At 41.0% G+C, this 19,898-nt stretch overlaps 1 protein-coding gene and 1 pseudogene across 1 annotated transcript in view; one reads left to right on the top strand and one right to left on the bottom strand.

Annotated features, from left to right (window-relative positions):
* Positions 1-19,898, bottom strand: part of Polq (DNA polymerase theta) — a 110,554-nt gene that overhangs the window by 49,878 nt on the left and 40,778 nt on the right. The window contains exon 10 of the mRNA XM_032900184.1: positions 243-379. Coding sequence (XP_032756075.1) covers positions 243-379 — 137 coding nt within the window. The remainder of the gene's footprint in view (positions 1-242; positions 380-19,898) is intronic.
* LOC116897721 lies at positions 2,490-3,172 on the top strand (annotated as a pseudogene).

The raw sequence follows: 19,898 nt of genomic DNA, 5'->3' as shown, positions 1-19,898 counted from the left end.
TGTATGTGTCTATGTATTAGAATGTATTTATTAACTTATTTAACAGAGCCCAATAGCAGAGCCTGAAGAACTATGTATGTATGTATGTATGTATGTATGTTTAAATATATGTAAGAAACAGACTCACAATTGAGAAGGCTATAAAGCATAACCATCTTGTTCTTAAAGAAAACTCACCTCATATTTTTGACATAATTTTTGATGTGTATAAAAGAGTAAAGTATGATTTCCTGAACTCCTACCTCCAGAATAGCTCGTATCATGGTAGAAGTGACTTCTCCCTGGCTCTGCAGACAGCTGTGCACAGGCTCCAGCGATCCTTGAAGCAGAGCAATGCCCTTGGATTTCTCAGAGTTCTTACAAACTAGTATACTTTCACCTACAACCAAAACACATATCTTCTCAATATAAGCCACGTCCACAAGGCACTGTAAACCAGAAGTCTGACTTACTGACAGGAGACAGGAGATGCTAGAGGTTGCTATGGGTGTAGAACTGTAAATCGTAGCTATGGTTTTGAGCTCTGGACAGGCAATCAGAATGTTACCAGAAACCATACTGCTGCTTTAGCTTTTAAATTAGTCTCAGCTGAAGGCCGGAGAAGCAACGAACGTAAATAGACCTTTTGTCTTCTACCTCTATACAAACAAGGCACAGATGTCCCTTTGGAAACATGTTTCTTTGCTCTCTCCTTTATCAGTCACAAGAATCACTACAGACAGAGGGCAGCACTGAGGTGTTTAAATAAACCCACCTCATTGAAATAACACTGCTCTTTCATTAGCTTCTCTGGAGATGCTCCTCCTCACAAACTGCTGCCAAACAACAACACCACACAGCACAGCACAGCACAGCACAGCACAGCACAGCACAGCACAGCACAGCACAGCACAGCACAGCACAGCACAGCACAGCACAACACAACACAGCACAGCACAGCACAGCACAGCACAGCACAGTACAGCACAGCACACAGCACAGCACAGCACAACACAGCACAGCACAGCACAGCACAGCACAGCACAGCACAGCACAGCACAGCACAAGACAACCCAACACAGCACAGCACAGCACAGTACAGTACAACACAACACAGCACAGCACAGTACAGTACAGCACAACACAGCAGAGCACAGCACAGTACAGTACAACACAACACAGCACAGCACAGTACAGCACAGCACAACACAGCACAGCACAGCACAACACAGCACAGCACAACACAGCACAAGACAACCCAACACAGCACAGCACAACACAGCACAACACAGCACAAGACAACCCAACACAGCACAGCACAAGACAACACAAAACAACACAACACACCACACACAACACAACACAGCACAACACAACACCACACCCCAGCACACACAACACAGCACAGCACAGCACAACACCACACCGCACAGCACAGCACAGCACAGCACAGCACAGCACACACAACACACAGCACAACACAGCACAACACAGCACAAGACAACCCAACACAGCACAGCACAAGACAACACAAAACAATACAACACACCACACACAACACAACACAGCACAACACAACACCACAACACAGCACACACAACACAGCACAGCACAACACCACACCACACCACACAGCACAGCACAGCACACACAGCACAGCACAGCACAGCACAGCACAGCACAGCACAGCACAGCACACACAGCACAGCAGCGTTCCCTTTGCCTTATCATGTCCCCACCCTTTAGGTCTTTGTTAAGAACAACTATGAGACCCCCACACCTAACAGCTTGGACAGGCTTCACTCCTTCCCTATGAAGCCTTCATGCACATAAAAAATTAGAGCACGATATCAAATAGAGATTGTATTCCCTTTTCCTATTAATCTCTAACACCCTCAGTTATAGAACATAAAGAGTTAGAGAAAGGGCCTTTCCTCTTCCTTCCCTGACTGGTGCATCACTAAATAGCTAGGTAATTGCTAGAGGAAGTTTGAAAACTACAAAGTAAAATGCAAATGTAATACTGCTATCTATGGATAATGACAAAACTCAGTTCAAAACCCCTAAAATCATAACACTTACTATTTAAATACTTTAAATCACTATGAAATCAAATGCACACAAATGTCTAAAATACTTATAAAGTATATCTAAAAATTCAATTGAAGCAAATAAAAAATATCATTTTAACAGTTTAGATTTTAGAGACTAGTAAGAAATTGTGTTTTAAGAAAACAGAATCTAATAATAGGAGAAGAGAAACACATAAGGATTTTTTTAAAAAGCAAACTCAAGTATAGCTTTGCAATTTCTCACATTAAACAAATAAAAGCAGCCTTAGTGGAGGATCTAAATGTTCTGAACAAAGAAAGGAAGATGACAACTCTTTGAAAATCACCATCAAAATGAAATCCCAGAGAGGAAGCTGCTTCCTGACACAATTTTCTCCCCACTCAGGGCTCTCTCCAAGCATTCAGCTTTGGGCTCAGGGCCGCCACCCAGCCCTCGCCATGTCCTTGGAGCTTTCGGAGGTCATGGAGGATGATTTCTACTGCCTTCTCTATCAGGAGGTGCTCAAGACACTAGTGCAGACAGCAGCCTGTCAGCATGGTTTCTGTAGAAAATGTTTCCTGACTGGAAAGAGACAAAGTGGAATACACCGTCCCCTATGTCACACAGTGTGACTAGAAGAGAAGGCATGTCCAGAACTGGCCTTAGACTTTGCAAATATGAGGAACTTAATTGGTAGCAGCAGATGCTGTTCAAAAAGATTAAATTCTATCGCATGAGACATCGTTACAAATCTTGTAAAAAGTATCAGGATGAATATAGTGTATCATTCTGCACTTTCTCTAGATTCAGTAAGGAGCAGTAATAGGAGTGAATCGTCTGATCTGATAACACAGAAATGTATCAAGAGGAAGCAAGTTCTTCTGGGCATCCCACCTTTAAATGTCCCTTATGTCAAGAGTCAAAGTTTACCAGACAATGTTTATTGGATCACTGTAATAGTAACCGCAGATTTCAGATAGTTCCTGTGAATCTTCAACTAGATGAGGAAATCCAGTATCAAACTGCTGTGGAAGAGTCTTTTCAAGTACACGTGCGATGCATACAGAATAGACTTCTCTGCCTCCTTGCTACCTGCAAGTGCCATCTTAAGTAGAAGACATGAAGTCACTGTTTCAGTAATTTCCTGTGCATATTAATAAAAATAATAATTCGGTCTACTATATTGTTTTTAATTGAAAATAAAGGTGGACACCCTGACTCCTTTCTCTAGACAGGTACTTTAAAAGCAGGGAAGCATTGAGTTTCCCTTGTGTGATGAAAAGGGAATCTGTTGCCTTTTCCGTCCGTGTGTGACGTACTCTGAATGTTTCATCCACTAGTTTATGATTGTTAGTATGGTCCCTTCTATTTAGTTCAGAGATAACAGTGAATTCTGGGCGATGTGGTTCCTATAAAACTAATAAACCTGGGCTGTGTCAGAGTGGAAACTTCAAGTGCTAAGTGCGACGGTCCAAAGGGGCTTTTCAAAAGTACAGATCCTAGCTGAGGAATTCAACAATAAGAAAATTGTATTTATATAACGGTTTTATATAAAGTATTTTTGAAGGCTACTGAGATTTCTTAAATAATTTTGATTTTGAAAGCATATTGTACAAATGTTTTGCTATTAGAAGAGCATATTAAGAGAAGGGAAAAGGTTTTCTTTGGAGGTTAGTTTGTTATTTCAATCTAGGTTGGGTAATTCGTGAGCCTAACATATGTGTATGACAGTTCTTTGTAGTCAGTGTTTCTCACTAGCTGGTGAAACTTCTCAGTCACTGACTGATATATTATACTTTTAACTTGCTTGTTTGAAAATCCAAAGTTGCGGAAAATCAAAGTATGTGGATGTGTGCACACACTATTGCGTGTATATATGCACATATATATCTTTGCCTAGAGTTTGTCAGGTATGTATAGAATTCCTATTAAAGAATTTTAATAATGGACAAGCAACATAGGATTGAAGTGTTTATCTCATCTGTTTAAATTTCTGTCTGTTACCAAGTTTTTAAAATAGTAAGCCAAAGACTGCCATTACATCTGACACCGTGCTCAATGTGCTCACTTGTTACGTGCGAAAACGATGCATAGGCGAGAGATTCTACCAGCTACTGCTTCACTACATTTTAGTCAAGATCAAGTGTGTTTTAAATCTTTGCCATAAAGTATTGTAGAGCAGGTCCAGTCACAGAGTAGAGGGTGAAGAGTGGATTCCTCACCTTCCACATTAATGTTCCATGTTTGCTTTCTTTAAAATAACTAAACACAAAAGAGAATCTCTGAAGTAGTTTGCTAATATATATAAATATATATATACACATATATAATATATATAATTAAAAAGGTATATATATTAAAAAGGTATATTTTGACTTTCCTAACACCTTCGTTGACTTTTCTACAATGAATATTTTTAACTTGCTTTAATAAAAATGTTAATTTTAGATGTGAAAAAAAATCCCAGAGAGGATAGAATAAAGGGTGTCCAAACTAGATAATCTCTGATTATTTATATAAATAGGATTGCACGGGCTCACAGGCAAAAGTTTTGCCAAGCCTGAGTTTGATCTCCTGGACCCATAGGATGGAAGGGCTACCCTCTGATCTCTCACAGCAAAACCCATACATGTAATAAATAACACAAAACAAGATTGCAAAGGACGAAATAACAAAGGAAAACAAGCTGGATGATGGTGGCACACACCTTTGATGCCAGCACTCGGGAGGCAGAGACAGGTGAGTTCAAGGCCAGAGAGAATTCCAGGACAGCCAGGGCTACACAGAGAAACCCTGCCTTGAAAAACCAACCCACCAACAAACAAATAAGACGTCAGCAAGCTGTCTTGTCCTCATCCCATCTCCCCTATTACACACACCGCCCTAACAAGTATCTCTTTGTAAGACCGTCAGAGCTTTGTAAATGCCTCAGAGTTTGGGAATGTCCTTGAAAATCATCATAAACAATATCTAATGAAAACTACAGGAGAAGAAAAAACAAATGCTATTACTTTCTATCATCCATTTATCTTAAGCACAGTGACACAGAAGAATCTCCAGACTCAGGGTGTTCCTAACAGAAAAATACAACTGGAGGCAGACATGTGGTTTCACTACTGGTGTGAGACACCAAGAAGCCCAGTCTCAAGACAGGGTGAAAATCGAGGGTAACACCAGCTAGACCTGAGACCACACAGGAACAAAGCGAGGGGGCAGAGGTCACAGTGACCAACACAGGACCTCACTGGAAGCTTTACGCACCTGCTAGCAGTGGTACCCAGCAAGAAGTACCAGCCAACAGCAGAGCCCATGTACAAAATTAAGTGGGTTACTCAGAGGTGATGGGTGGTTCTATTTGACAGAGACCCTAGTGCCTAAGCCCCTGGCCATACCCTCATACCAAGCTAAACTCATACTAAGCCCACAAGGAAAAAGAACTACCACAGCAAACGTAGCAGAGAGCAGTGACCAGTCCTGGCAGAGGCTGGAGTTTAGACAATGCTAAGCTCAGCCTCAGAAACACTCCATGATCCTGCCAAGATAGGGAACCAATCACAGATATGAATTTCCACTGAGCTCTGCACCTGGTCCATTCGTACTGAGCAGCAAGTCCATCTAACACTGGGTCCCATCCTGGAGATCCTGAACGAGTCGGGATTTCTATTACTGCAATGAAATACCAAGACCAAAAGCAAGTTGGGGAGGAAAGGTTTACTTGGCTTACAGTTTCACACATAGTCCATCATGGAAGGAAGTCAGGACAGGATCTGAAGCAGAGCAGAAACCTGGAGGCAGGGGCCAGTGCACAGACCATGGAGCGATGTTGCTTAAAGCTTTGCTCCCCATGGCCTGCTTAGCCTACTTTCATATAGAACCCAGCCCAGGGATGGCACAACCCACAATAGGTTGGGTTCTCCACATCAATAACTAATTGAGAAAATGCCCTATAGTCAGATCTTATGGAGACGGAAGTATTTTCTCGAGGTTCCATCCTTTCGTATAATTCTCCCTTGGGTTGAGTTGACATAAAACTAACCAACACAATTGGCCCCTTCTCAACCTGACACCAAAACATGTCACTGTTAAGCTAGCCTTTCCTTTCTCGTTCTTTCCCAAGACCACAAATTATTATCAGCATTACAATATAAACATCCCAAATTTTAAAAGCCTCAGTCCTTAAAAATTCAAATGAAAAATTTAGTCTCTTGAAAATCGTCTCTTTTAAAATCCAATGTGTTTTAAAATTCAAACTCTCTCAACTGTCCACTCCTGTAAAATAAAAAATTAAAATCTTTATTACAACAAGGAAGAACTAGGGCACAGTAACAACCAAATCAAAGCAAAACTAAACTCCAATTGTAAATAACTCAGTAGCCATGTCTGGGATCTACTCACAATCTTCTGGGCTCTTGCGAGAGCTCGGGTCACGTCTTCCACTCTGTCTAAGCAGAGTCACAGGTTGTTCTCTAGGCTTCAGCTGGCTCCACTCCACTGCTGCTGCTCTTAGTGGCCATCCCACGGTGCTGGCATCTACAATGCTGGGATCTTCTGCTGCAGCTAAGCTACACTTTCACCATAGCCTCTCCTGGGCTGTCTTTAGGGCCACGCGGTTCCAAGCCTCAGCTGCTCTCTGTTAACCACTTCACATCTTCAAATCCAGTACCTGCAGGACTCCTACACCACCAAGTTCAGCTGCCAGCATGAGGTACAACTCTGGCCACCTCTGGAGCACAGAGCTAACTCTCAGGAGCTACTTCCTAGAAGATTTCAGCTCAGTGACTCTGGTCTCTAAATCACAGCTGATGCTTCACCCCAGTTGACCAGAACTCATGGTCCCAGCAAAGCAAGGTCTTACTTTAGTGGTTCTGGTCTCTTCTTAATCACAGCTTCTTAACTCCAGCTCCAGGTGACGACTAGACACCACAGATTCTTTACAAACTGGCTTGGTAGAGTCTTTGCTTCCCTTTAACACTTCACAAGTCAGGTCCCCATCATCTGCATTTGCTCTGAACTCTCAATCTTCCAAACTCCCACAGAACAGCCCACTGAGCTCTCAACATGCAATGGCTTTTCTAGCCCACAGTTCCAAATTCCTCCCACAATCTTCCTCACAACAGCAAAAAATATCCCACTATCCTGGTGCCAACTTGTCTTAGGGTTTCCACTGCTTTGATGAAACACCATGCCCAAAAGCAAGCTGGGAAGGAAAGGGTTTATTTGGCTTAGACTTACACATCTTAGTCCATTACTGAAGGAAGACAGGACAGGAACTCCAACAGGGGAGGAACCGGAGTCAGGAGCTGATGCAGAGGCCATGGAAAGATGCTGATTGCTGCCTTGCTCGCCATGGCTTGCTCAGCTCAGCCTGTTTTCTTATAGAACCCAGGACCACCAGCCCAGGGGTGACCCCGCCTACAATGGACTGGGCCCTCCCCCATCAATCACTAATTAAGAAAATGCCTTACAGTCAGATCTTATGGAGATATTTCTCTTAGCTCTGTCAAGCTGACATAAGACTAGCCAGCACAGGAGGAAATATATTCTACAGTGTATTTTAAAGGTGATGGTAGTGGCCAACCAGTAACTCTATCTGGCAAAATTCAACCAAATTTGCTCTGACAATAAAACCCAGGCAGTAGTTCTGCTTAAAATTAGACTAAAGTCCGCATCCTAATTACATGAAGTAAAAATGGGCCCAGTCTGCCCGTCATTACCAGTGGTAGCACTCGACTCTCCAGCTAGACTAGTAATAAGGGCCTGTTCCTGCCACACAGTAGCCATGGGAACCAAAAGTGGCTATCTCTATATATGCATGGTCATCAACTCAATGACACAGATTGCAAAGAATTAGGAAACCGTTAGACCTGAAAATACACCAACAAAATCCCAATGACAGACCCTGAAAAACAGGGAGCCAGGAATAACAGATAAAAGCTACACATAATCCTCTCAAAAATATGTTTATGAAATATGAGAATATTAAAATGAAGTGAGACTTGGAAAATAAGACATAGACACTGGGAGAAGTTACAAAGAAATAGAAACAATAAACAGAAATAGGAATTTCAAAGTGCAACAGTGGGTCTCCCCAGCAGCTCAGGCAGATGAGGAGCCAGCAAACTCCAGACTGACAGAAATGAACTGGAAATGCTTACAGTCAAGACTCGTTTGCATAATAAAAGCAAAAGTAGGAAGTGATAAGGACTAGAAAGATATTTTAAAAAATGAGGGCTGAAAATTTAACCAAATCTAGACAAAGATGCTACAGCAGTCTATATGAACACAACACAAAGAGCTCACAGGACACTTGTTGCTCTCCAAAGGACCTGGGTTCGATCCTAGTACCAATGTGGCGGCTCACAACCATCCAGCCCCAGGGATCCAATACCCTCTTCTGACCTCTGAGGGCACACACGCATCACACATGCATCACACATGCGTCACACAGATGTGCATATAGACACACATGCATCAAACAGATGTGCATATAGATCAATCCCCTCTTCTGACCTCTGAGCACACACACGCATCACACATGCATCACACATGCGTCACACAGATGTGCATATAGACAAACACTCATTGACGGAAAATAAATAACTTTTTGTTTGTTTGTTTTTTGTTTTTTGTTTTTTCTGGAGCTGGGGACCGAACCTAGGGCCTTGTGCTTGCTAGGCAAGCGCTCTACCACTGAGCTAAATCCCCAACCATAAATAACTTTTTAAAAATGCAAAAGCACAAAAGACATTCTAAAAGCAGAAACCACTAAGAAATATATTCATATAGGGGAATCCCAGGAAACAGTGAGCAGTTTTTTTCAGCAGAAACTCCGTGGGCTAGAAAGGGCAGATGTTATGTTCACAGTACCCAGACACTTGAGCACTTTCCCTTTACCCAGGTAAGCTGATCTTCAGAAATGAGGAAATAAAAAACCTTCCCAGAACAAAAGCTAAAGGAATTGATCATTATGAGGGCTGCCTCACAAGAATTACATAACTGCCTTCTTTAAGTCATGCTAATATTAATTAATTAATAACAAAATAAAGGAAAATTCAGAAGTCAATAGTGTAAGTAAAGGAGAATCATATTCAAAATACTCTGTACTAAAATGGTACTGCATTGGGTGACTTTATCTCTAGTGTGACAATTAACAGGCAAGTCTATTAAGACAGGCATGACTAACTATAAAAATTATAAATTACATGTGTTGACATTAAATAAGGGGAAGAACAAGCAGGATAAGGAGACATGGGAGGAGATGGACCATGAGCACGTGGCCAGGAGAAACAACACTGCTGGGGAGAGAAGGTTGGGGGTGGAGGCCGGCAGTTAGGAAAGTAGATTAGGGTTACCCCCAGTATTTGACAAAGCCAAAAAAAAAAAAAAAAAAAAAAACGGGGTTGGGGATTTAGCTCAGTGGTAGAGCGCTTGCCTAGGAAGCCCAAGGCCCTGGGTTCGATCCCAGCTCCGAGAAAAAAAAAAAAAAAAAAAAAAAAAAAAAAAAACATACTCTGAGTTTCATTTATTTGTAAGCTAGTTGGGGTTAAGGTTAAAGTGTTTGCACTTCATAATGGTGGGCCAAAGTGAGGCAAGAACTTACTTAGAACACAGCTGCTGGAGAGATCAGAGGGCGCTGTGAAGCTTCGGTTGCTTGGGACCAGCTGGCTGGATGGAAGTGCCCAGGAAGGCTTTGTACTCCGGGGTTGCTGGAGAGACCAACAGCGGTTCTCCCAAGAGCTGCACAGTGCTCTGGAAAACTAGCACTCTGCTTGATGGAAAGCACTACTAGTGCTGAGGCCAGCAGAGAGGGAGAGGGGGCACAGCAGCTTAATCTGGGCCCACTGAGACCCCACCCTGGTGCCTGTTGAGAAACAACCAACCACTGCAGGGCACATGGGCCAAAGACAACTGGAGGATGCCCAGGGATGAAGGCTTAAAGCTTCCAGAAGCAGGGCGGGTTGCAGGGGCCTGGTCTTCAAGGCTGGCAAAAGGCAGGACCAGGAACCCCAAGCTGGCTGAACAGCTGGGGTGGGGCTGATGCAGCACAAGGTACAAGCTAAAAAGTCCTAAGAATCTAAACTGATAAAGTGTTGAGTTTAAAGAACAATACATGAGAAAGGGAAGCTAAGTATAAAACATCAGAAATATTTCATTTAAACACAAGAAAATAAAGTCCTTAGGGAGAAGTTGTGAAACTAAAAAGGAAAACTTCTATATTTGGGATGGAGGGAAGCGCACTGCCACACTGCATCTGCCACACTGCATCTGCCACACTGCATCTGCCACACTGCATCTGCCACACTGCATCTGGACTCCATATGATCCGGCCTCACTTATCAGCAAGCACATGGCTGTTTGTTCAGTGCTTACAGTTTTGTCCTTTTTGGGAGAAATCAGAATAAAACAGACTTGGAGAAAGAAAGAAGACACTGAGAAATTATATACTACATTAAAAACTATAAATCAGAGGCTGAATCAAATCAAAATAGGAAACCCTCAGAGGAATCCAATCTGGAACTTAACATCAAAAAGCATAGTTCCAGACAGGTTCTACAGGGGCTTGAGAAATTAGAGTGGCAGGCGGTAGAGATGCAATATATTGAATTAAGAATCCAGATTCTATTTATTGATGCTCAGCTTAAAGCGATGCCACACGAGGGACTGTGTGTTTCATTTGATAGCTTGGAGAGCTGAGGTATGTAACATGTTGATACATCATACAGAATTGACACATGTGCAGAGTTCCGATGGACTTCTGCCTGGTGTTCTGAGGGGTGACTCTGAGATTGCATTTATTAGAGAGGATGGCCATCTTAGAGATGCCTTTACAGATTAAAATTGATGGTGCTCAGACATACATGCCCATACAATTGTATGGCAAGAAACCTATTCCAGATATAACTTACAGTCCTAGAGGTCAAGGCAGTATACAAAGACCTAACAGGACTTGGAAGGAAATGCTCATAGGACAGACAGGAGATATGATATCTCCCAAAGATGATTTAAAATGCGATTTGTTGACTTTAAATTTTTTAAAGGCAGTGAGACAAATAGCACAACTGCTAAGATACACTGGATTTTAGAAAGGACTGCTGAGTTAGATCAGCCTGTAGAAGTTCTAATTCAAAATGGAAGAAAGACGATATGTTATGTTGGGGTGGAGATTTACATTTGGTCCAACAAGAAACGAAAAGCTATATCTCCCACCAAAATTGCTGAAAATAGTATTTGACCAGGGAAGTGCCCCTGAAGATCTTGGCTACAGACAAAGAGAGGGAGATTGGCAAGATCAACAAAACAGGTAATATATGCACTCATCCTGCTGCTTGAGAACAGCTCTGAGACTGGCTGACACATAAAAAAATGTCTTTGCATTGCCAATAGATCTTGTTGACTACAAAATCCCAAGACTTTTCATGCCACTCTTTTAAATGGTATAAATAAAAATTGATATTACAATCTGATTTAATCCAAACTAACTTCTGAAGAAAGACGTTTTCTTTCACCTGCTCAAAGAGCAGGAAATCATCTTTAATTGATCTGTGCACCTGCACATTCCATATAAACGTCTTTATAAAACTATGTACTGCTTGTAAGGTTTGTATATTGCAGAATGGAAGACCAGGAGGCCAGCCCTGAAAGGACTCACCTACTGTTCGAGTTCCCAGGTTGATCCTACCTCAACTGCACTGAAGCTGTTTCCTCTAAAGATTTGCTTCCAGGACATTTTCAAAACAGCTAGTTTACTTGGTCCAGCCTTTCGGACTTCATTTAAGCCTGCACTTTCTCAACATACAGAGACTAGACAACAAATGCTACAGCTAGTTTTCTTAACAAATGCTACAGCTAGTTTTCTTAACAAATGCTACAGCTAGTTTTCTTAACAAATGCTACAGCTAGTTTTCTTTTTGACCTAACCATCTTCCAGCAGACTGGACCTGGCCATGAGAAAAGAGAAGCAGGAAAATTACAGATAGAGATAAAGACAAAGGAGACCGAGAGGGGGCAAGACAAAGGACCAAGAGAGGAAGAAAGGGAGAGGGCAAGGGAAATAACCTAGCCAAAACATCAGGGTTATAAGGGACAATGAGAAACAGGGGTGAGGGAAGCCCATGAACTGGAGAAGTTTGGGATAAGCCAGGTTGACAGCATGAACTCTGACATGTGTAACAGGTACTTGTGATGCTAAGGGAGCTGGAAGACCAACATGCTCTCTTGTATACTGAAAGACACCACAGATGGCCATTTGTCCTTTCTGCCAGTGATAAGGAAATGACTCCTTTGATAGAGGGGAACCAGCTTCCTGAGGAATGCTTTTGTCTGCCAGAATTTGAACCTGAAACTGTCCTTCTCCCACTCAGATGTACTCCCCTTAGAAAACATTAGAAACGGGCTGGAGAGATGGCTCAGTGGTTAAGAGCACTGACTGCTCTCCCAGAGGTCCTGAGTTCAATTCCCAGCAACCACATGGTAGCTCACAACCATCTGTAATGGGATCTGATGCCCTCTTCTGGTGTGTCTGAAGACAGAGACAGTGTACTCACATACAATAAATATATACAATAAATAAACATTTAAAAAAAAAAGAAAACAGTAGAAACATTAGAAAACAAACAGGCTTTTAACAGATAATAACAAGATAAAAATAAAATAAAAATCTAACATATTAGAATTGGATAAAACAAACCAACAGAAAGAAAAGAGTCCAAGAGAAGACACAAGGATCAGAGACCCACTGGTTCACAGACTCAGGAATCCCACAGAAACACTAAACTGGAAGCCATAACATATACACCGAGGATCTGGTGTAGACCCGTGTAGACCCGTGTGGCCCGTGTGCCCATGTGGCTTCAGTCTCTGTGAGTTCACATAAGCTTTGCTCATGCTGACTTAAAGAGCCTCATTTTCTTGGTGTTCTTCATCCCCTCTGGTTATAACATTCTGCCTACTCTTCCACAGAGGTCCCTGGTCTCTGAGGGGAGGGTCTGAGGAAAGCCTCCCATTTAGAGGTGAGTGTTCCAAGGTCCCTCACTTTCTGCATATTGTCTGGCTGTGGATCTCTGTATTTAAGCTTCTCTGATGATGGCTGAGCAGACACTGAATTATGAGTACAGGAGAATGTCATTAGGAGTACTGTTATTGCTTTTCTTCTCCCCTTACAACATCCTCTAGGTCAGGTTATGTAGTCATAGATTCATGGTCATCCAGGCAGCATCGGGTATGGGTCCCACCTCATGAAGTGGGTCTTAAGTCAGATCCGATATTGGTTGGTTGTTCCTGCAAGCTTTATACTACCATTACCCTGGCATATCTTATAGGCAGGACAATCAAAAGGCAGGTAGATCAAAGGATTTGTGTCTGGGATGGGGTTTATGTTTCTCTTTTGGTAGCGTGCACAGTACCTTCCTGTATGAAAGGCTCAGGAACGTTGGCTCTATGTAGGCACCAGTTCTACTTCTCCATGTTCAATGGGTTGTGCAGGTGTTGTCTTCAGCAATGGGGTCTCCCTGTCAGTTTGTGATGAGCAACCTACAGTCCTGGTAATTGCCTGGGTTTAGTGATCCTCATGGGACACATTTGGCCAACAACTCAGTTAGATGTAACCCAAATCCAGGGCTCTGTCCCCCCCCCATTATTTGGTAATTTCAGGTAGATTGCCTTCATATACATATATATGTGTGTGTGTGTGTGTGTGTGTGTGTGTGTGTGTGTGTGTGTGTGTGTGTGTGTGTGTTTCATGAAGCTTCTACTTTACCCTCCTCCCAACCTGATCCTCCTATTCCAGCCATCCCTCAATCCATCCATAACTATCTATTCTATTTTCCTTTCCTAACAAGATTGATCTGCCCCCCTAGTCCCTTACTCTATAGTTATCATTGACTTGACAGCAAATATCCATATATAAGGCACTATTTTTGTCTTTCTGGATCTAGAATACCTCACTCAAGAGTTTCATTCATTTACTTGTGGATTTCATGACTTCACTCTTTGTAATGGCTAAGTAATACTCCATTGTGTAATGTACCTCCTTTTCTTTTATCTATTCTTCTGCTGAGGAATTCTGGCTATTATGAATAGAGGAGCAATAACATGGTCAAGCAAGTGTCTCTGTCGTTGGATGAAACATACTTTGGGTATATGCCCAGCAGTTATATGGCTGGATCTTGAAGTAAATTGATTCCCAGCTTTCTGAGAAACTGCAATAATGATTTCCACGGTGGCTGAACAAGTTTCTACATACACTGTAAATGGATGAGTGTTCCACTTATTCCACATCCTCACCAGCATGAGCTGTCACTTGTTTTATTAATCTTAGCTATATTGATGGGTATAAGATAAAATATCAAAATAGTTTTGATTTCCATGTCCCTGATGGCTAAGGATGTTGAAGTGCTTCTGAGTTTGTGTTTTGAGAACTCTGTTTAAATCTGTACCCCACCTTTTAAGTAGTTTGTTTACTTGATATCTAATTTTTATGGTTGGCTTTGAGTTCTTTATATATTTGGATATTAGCCCTCTACTAAATGTGTAGTGTGTAATAAAATATCTTTTCTCATTCTGGGCTGCTGCTTTGTCCAAGTGACTATGCATTTTGCCATGCAGAAGCTTTTTAGTACCATGGGGTCTCATTAACTGTTGATCTTACTGCCTGTCCTAACGGTGTTCTGTTCAGAAAGTCTTTTTCTTGCCAATGAGTTCGAAGCTATTCCTCACTTTCTCTTTCATCAGGTTCAGTGTATCTGCCCTTATCCTGGAGTATTTGGTTCACCTGAGGTGAGTTCTGTGCTGGGTGGTAAGCATGGATCTATGTGGATTCTTTTACATGCAGCTATCCAAATGACCAGCACCATTTGTTGAAGGTGTTCTTTTTTCAATGTGTATCTCTGACCTATCAAAAATAAGAGACCCACAGATAGGTTTGTAAGTATGTGTGGGTCTTCAATTTCATTCCGTTGATCAACATGTCTTTTTGTGACAATATCATGCTATTATTAATATTATGGCTTTGTAGTAGTGTGAAATTAGGGATGGTGATACCTCCAGTAATCCTTACGATTCTCTGAACCTTCCTGGAGCCAGTAGTTATATACCTCATTTCAGTTTTCATTTTGTTGACTTGTATATTCTCTCTTCACCATTTAGTAAATTTGGGTAGGAGTTTGCCAATCTTACTAATTTTCACACAGAACCACCTCACTGTTTCACTGATTCCTTTTGTTGTGTTGTTTGCTTCTCTTTTGCTGACTTTAGCGCTGTGTTTATTTCTTGCTATCTACAATTTCTGGGTTGTTGTTGTTTTTTCTTCTAGAGCTTGTCAGTTGTGCTATTAAATTACTTGTATTGAGATCTCTCCAGATATTTTGTTTAACCACTTTCATTGTGTTTATAAGTTTGGGTATGTTGTGTATCCATTTTCATTCAATTCTAGAAAGTCTTAATTTCTATCTTGACTCATTCTTTTTCATCCAGTACTGAGCTGTTCATTTTCCATGAGTTTGTAAGGTTCCTGTTGCTTTCATTGTTATACCTAGCTTTGATCAGTGCTGGCTGGATAGAATGTAGGGATTTTATTTTTTCAGTTTTCCTGAATCTGTTGAAACTTGCTTTGTGTTCAAGTATGAGGTCAATTTTGGAGAAAGATTGCCAAGGAGAAGATATATTCTTTTGTATTTGGGTGAAATATTTTGTAAATATCTGTTAGTTCCATTTGCTTTATGACATCAGTTAGCTCCAGTATTTCTCTGTTTAGTTTCTGTCTGGATAACCTGTCTATTGACGAAAGTATGATACAAAAGTATGATCCTACTATCAGTGTGTGAGGGTCAGTATGTGATTTAAGAAGTAGTAGTATTTCTTTTGCAAACCTGGGTGCCCTTGTATTTGGTGCATAAATGTTCATAATGCCAAGTCTCCTTTGTCAATTTTTCCTTTAATGAGTATACAGTGTTCTTCCATATCTCTTCTGATTATTTATTTGAAATCTATTTTGTCAGATATTATAATGGCTATGCCAGCTTGGTTGTTCAGTTTACTTGCTTGGAATATCTTTTTACAACCCTTTACACTGAGATGATGTCTATCCTTGATGATGATAAGGATAGATACTTTTTAGATGCAACAGAAGGATGGATCCTGTTTTCCAATCTATTCTCTTAGTCTGTATCTTTTTATTGGGGAATTAATATCACTAATGTTGAGAGATATCATTGAGCAGTATTTGTTGACTCCTGTTATTTTGTTGTTATACGGTCTGTATCCTCTTTATTTGCTGGTCTGAGTTTATTTATTCCTTAGTTGTGATTAACCTCTTTAGAGGAGTTTTCCTTCTAATGCCTTCTGTAAGACTGGATTTGTAAACAGATATTGCTTATATGTGGTTTTATCATGAAATGACTAACTTTTCCATCTATTTTGATTGAAAGTTTTGCTAGGTATAGTACTGTGGTCTCTTAGAGTCTGTAGAATATCTGTCCAGGGTTTTCTGAGTTTTAGTCTCCATTGAGAAGTCATATGTAATTCTAACACATTATATATATTTGATCTTTTTCCCTTGCAGCTTTTAATAGTCTTTTTTTATTCTGTTTGTTTGTTTGTTTAGTATTTTGATTATGTTCCAGGGAGGATTTCTCTTTTGGTCCAATCTATTTGGTGTTCAGTATACTTCTTACATCTTGATTGGAATTTCTTTAGGTTAGAGAAATGTTCTTCTATGATTTTGTTGAAGGTATTTTCTGTGCCTTTAACCTGGGTTTCTTCTTCTTCCTATATTCCTATTATTTTTAGATTTAGTCTTCATAGTATCCCAGATTTCTTGGATGTTTTGTGCCAGTTGTTTTTTAGATTTAACATTTCTTTGAGCTATTTTCTCATGTCTTAAGAGTCTCTTCTATCTCTTCATTCTGTTAATGAGGCTTACCTGTGAGGTTCCTGTTTCGGTTTCCAGATTTTTTTTTTTCTGGTTTTTTTGTTTTTGTTTTTGTTTTTTGGAGCTGGGGACTGAACCCAGGGCCTTGCACTTGCTAGGCAAGCGCTCTACCACTGAGCCAAATCCCCAACCCCCAGATTTTTTACCTACAGACGTTCCTCAGTTTTCGGTTTTCCTTATTGATTTTACCTATTTGTTTGTCTGTATGCTTTGTTTTGGTTTGGTTTGGTCTTTTGGGTTGCTGTTATTGTTGTTGAGACTGGGTTTCTCTGTGTAGCCCTGGGTGTTCTAGAACTCACTTTGTAAGACATGCTGACCCCAAATTCGTAGCGATCTAGCTGCATCTGCCTCTTGAGTGCTACAATTAAAGGTAAAGATCATCATGAACCACCACACACTTACTGATTCTATTTTTAGTTTCAGGTTTTGAACTGTTTTCTTCATTTTTTGCACTGTTTGTGCTTTCATAAATTTCTTTTTAAGGTTTGAAGTGGACAAGTTGGCAAGTCAGTTGTACTGAATGGTGTTTTGCTGGGACACTGGTGAAATGCTAAGGCAGACTCATGAAAGAACGTTTTTGCTGGAGCAGACACAGGAGAAAGGATGTTCTGCTCCAGCAAGCATGTGAAAGGACACGTGATGAAGGCTTCTTTGCTAATGACATGCAAGCATTGGTCTGCCTTCCACTGCATAGTTGAGCTGCATTTGTCCAGACTCCACAGAGACAAACACCAAAAAACTTCTGGCAGTATGCTGGTGGCTTCTTGCCACTTCTGTGAACTTGGGCCAATTGTCAGGGTAATGTCAGCTGAGACAGACATGGAGTTTTACTAAGACTCACTGAGGCTGAGACATGCTGAGGCAAGACCTGTGGAGTACACGTGATGTTTGGAGGGAGAATAAATAGGACTCAACGGACAGTGACAGAGGCTTGGCTGGGCTTGCCTGCAGAGCTAGCTGTGCAATGCTAATTTGCCTCACTTCTTTGCTGTCTTCACTTCCCTGTGAGAGGCACAGCAAAGAACTTTTCCTGATGTTCCTGTTGACCCTGGTCCTTCCTGCTGACTGGAGTCAAGGCTGAGGCCTGACTGTCTCTTCTAGGTATTCCCACTGCTACTGATTTGTGTTTGCTATCCAGACTTTACCAAACTGTACTGCTGGGATATTCATGAAGTATTATGTGAACTAACTGTGAATTGAACTGCTTATTTCCTGACAACTCAGATAGGACTTGCTCCAAAGAACCATATCTAAACAGGTCCACTTTCCCCATATCATAAAACCTTTTCTTTACCACTACCCTTGGTGGGTGGTGGGCTAGAAGGTTAAGTGTTTAAGAACCATCATTAAAAGTAGGCTTTGAAAAATTAAAGTTGCAAAGGTATTTGTTCATTCCCTCTCTAAGGACCTCTACCACATTCACACAGGCTCTTTTAGGGTCTTTTTCTTGTACTTCAGCTGTGTTGCAGTACCTGGGGCCTGCTGTGAGAGGGTTGCTGGGCTCTGGTGGAGCCATTGTTCCGGCTGTTACTGATTGTGTTTTTAATGCTGGCATCTGGGTATCTGCTTCCCTGATTGTAGCGCTTATTATCAGCTTATATTAGTCTTTTATATGAGGTATAAGCTTAATAATAGGAAAAATCCAAAGCATATACCATAGAAAACCATTAAGGACAGAAACAAAGGAAGAAAGTTTATACAAGAAAATAAATTTCAGAACACAGTTCGAGAATGGAGTCATGGGAGAGGAATTCTGAGTACTTGAGAGAACACTAAGAAAATGACAAGAATTTTGTTACTTCACTTTCTTTAAGACATGGAATTGTTCAAAAATTATGCTTCTGTGTCCCTCCCAGTTGAAGCAGATAAGAATGCATTTGCTTCAGATTATTCATTATAACAGGCTATTTTCTTTGTTTAGATGGCTCTATAGACAAATACGGTTTTTGCCATGTGAGGTTTGTCCCTGTGGTTGTACTCTTTACTCAGGTAACTCTTGTTAATACTCGGAGTATAAATGTCTGATACTCTGAATAAAGTTGGCTATTGTCTAAGACTTCAGTCTACCTCATTTTTAGACTCCATCTCCCAGGTCCTACTCCCTCAAGAGTAGTAAACAGTGACTATCATTTAGCAACTAGTCATACACAGTATAAGCACCCATGTTGGGCTTTTGCTTCTTTTTTTTGATATTTAATATAAAAACAATTCCATTGCCTAAGTAAAAGCTTGTTGTTTGGATTGCTGGCAATAGCAACATTACTTGCTAGTGCAAAGTCAGAACCTGAGTCAATTTAGAGACAAAAAGTAGAGTACTTCTGAGCACATCGCACCTACTTGATTTGAGATTGAACACTAGAAAGTGCAGGGAGGAGTTAAAACGCTCACTAGGTGAGCAGGAAGACCTGAGCTCATGTCTCCAGCACCCACATAAAAGCCAGGCAGGCTGGCTTGCATCTGTAGACCGAACATTGATGGGGCAGAGACAAACAGATCCTGAGAACTTGACGGAGAAATGACAAATTTCATGTCCAAAATGTAAAGTGGGAGCCTGGATGGATGCCTCAATGCATAAGAAGACTTATTATTCTTCCAGAGGAACTGAGTTTTGTTCCAGCACCCATGTTGGGCTGTTCGAACCTGCTTATAACTCCAGCTCCAGGAGATCCACCACCCTCTTCTGCTAATGCACTCATATACCATACCCCATCACAGACACATGTGCATAAAAATATTTTTAAAAATTTTGAAATGAATAAGGAGAATGATAGAAGAAAAAGAATCCAATGTCTCACCTACATATGCATAGGCATAGGCAACAGCACATACACCATACCTACTGAAAATAGACAGGAGAAAGGAGTAAATGTGGAAATTAATTAATCTTCTAGCTAATAAAATCATAAATCTTGTTATTTATATATCACTGAATCATTTCACT

Source organism: Rattus rattus, chromosome 4, assembly GCF_011064425.1.
Source record: "Rattus rattus isolate New Zealand chromosome 4, Rrattus_CSIRO_v1, whole genome shotgun sequence".
Lineage (NCBI taxonomy): Eukaryota > Metazoa > Chordata > Mammalia > Rodentia > Muridae > Rattus > Rattus rattus.
This window is presented reverse-complemented; position numbering and strand designations above follow the sequence as displayed.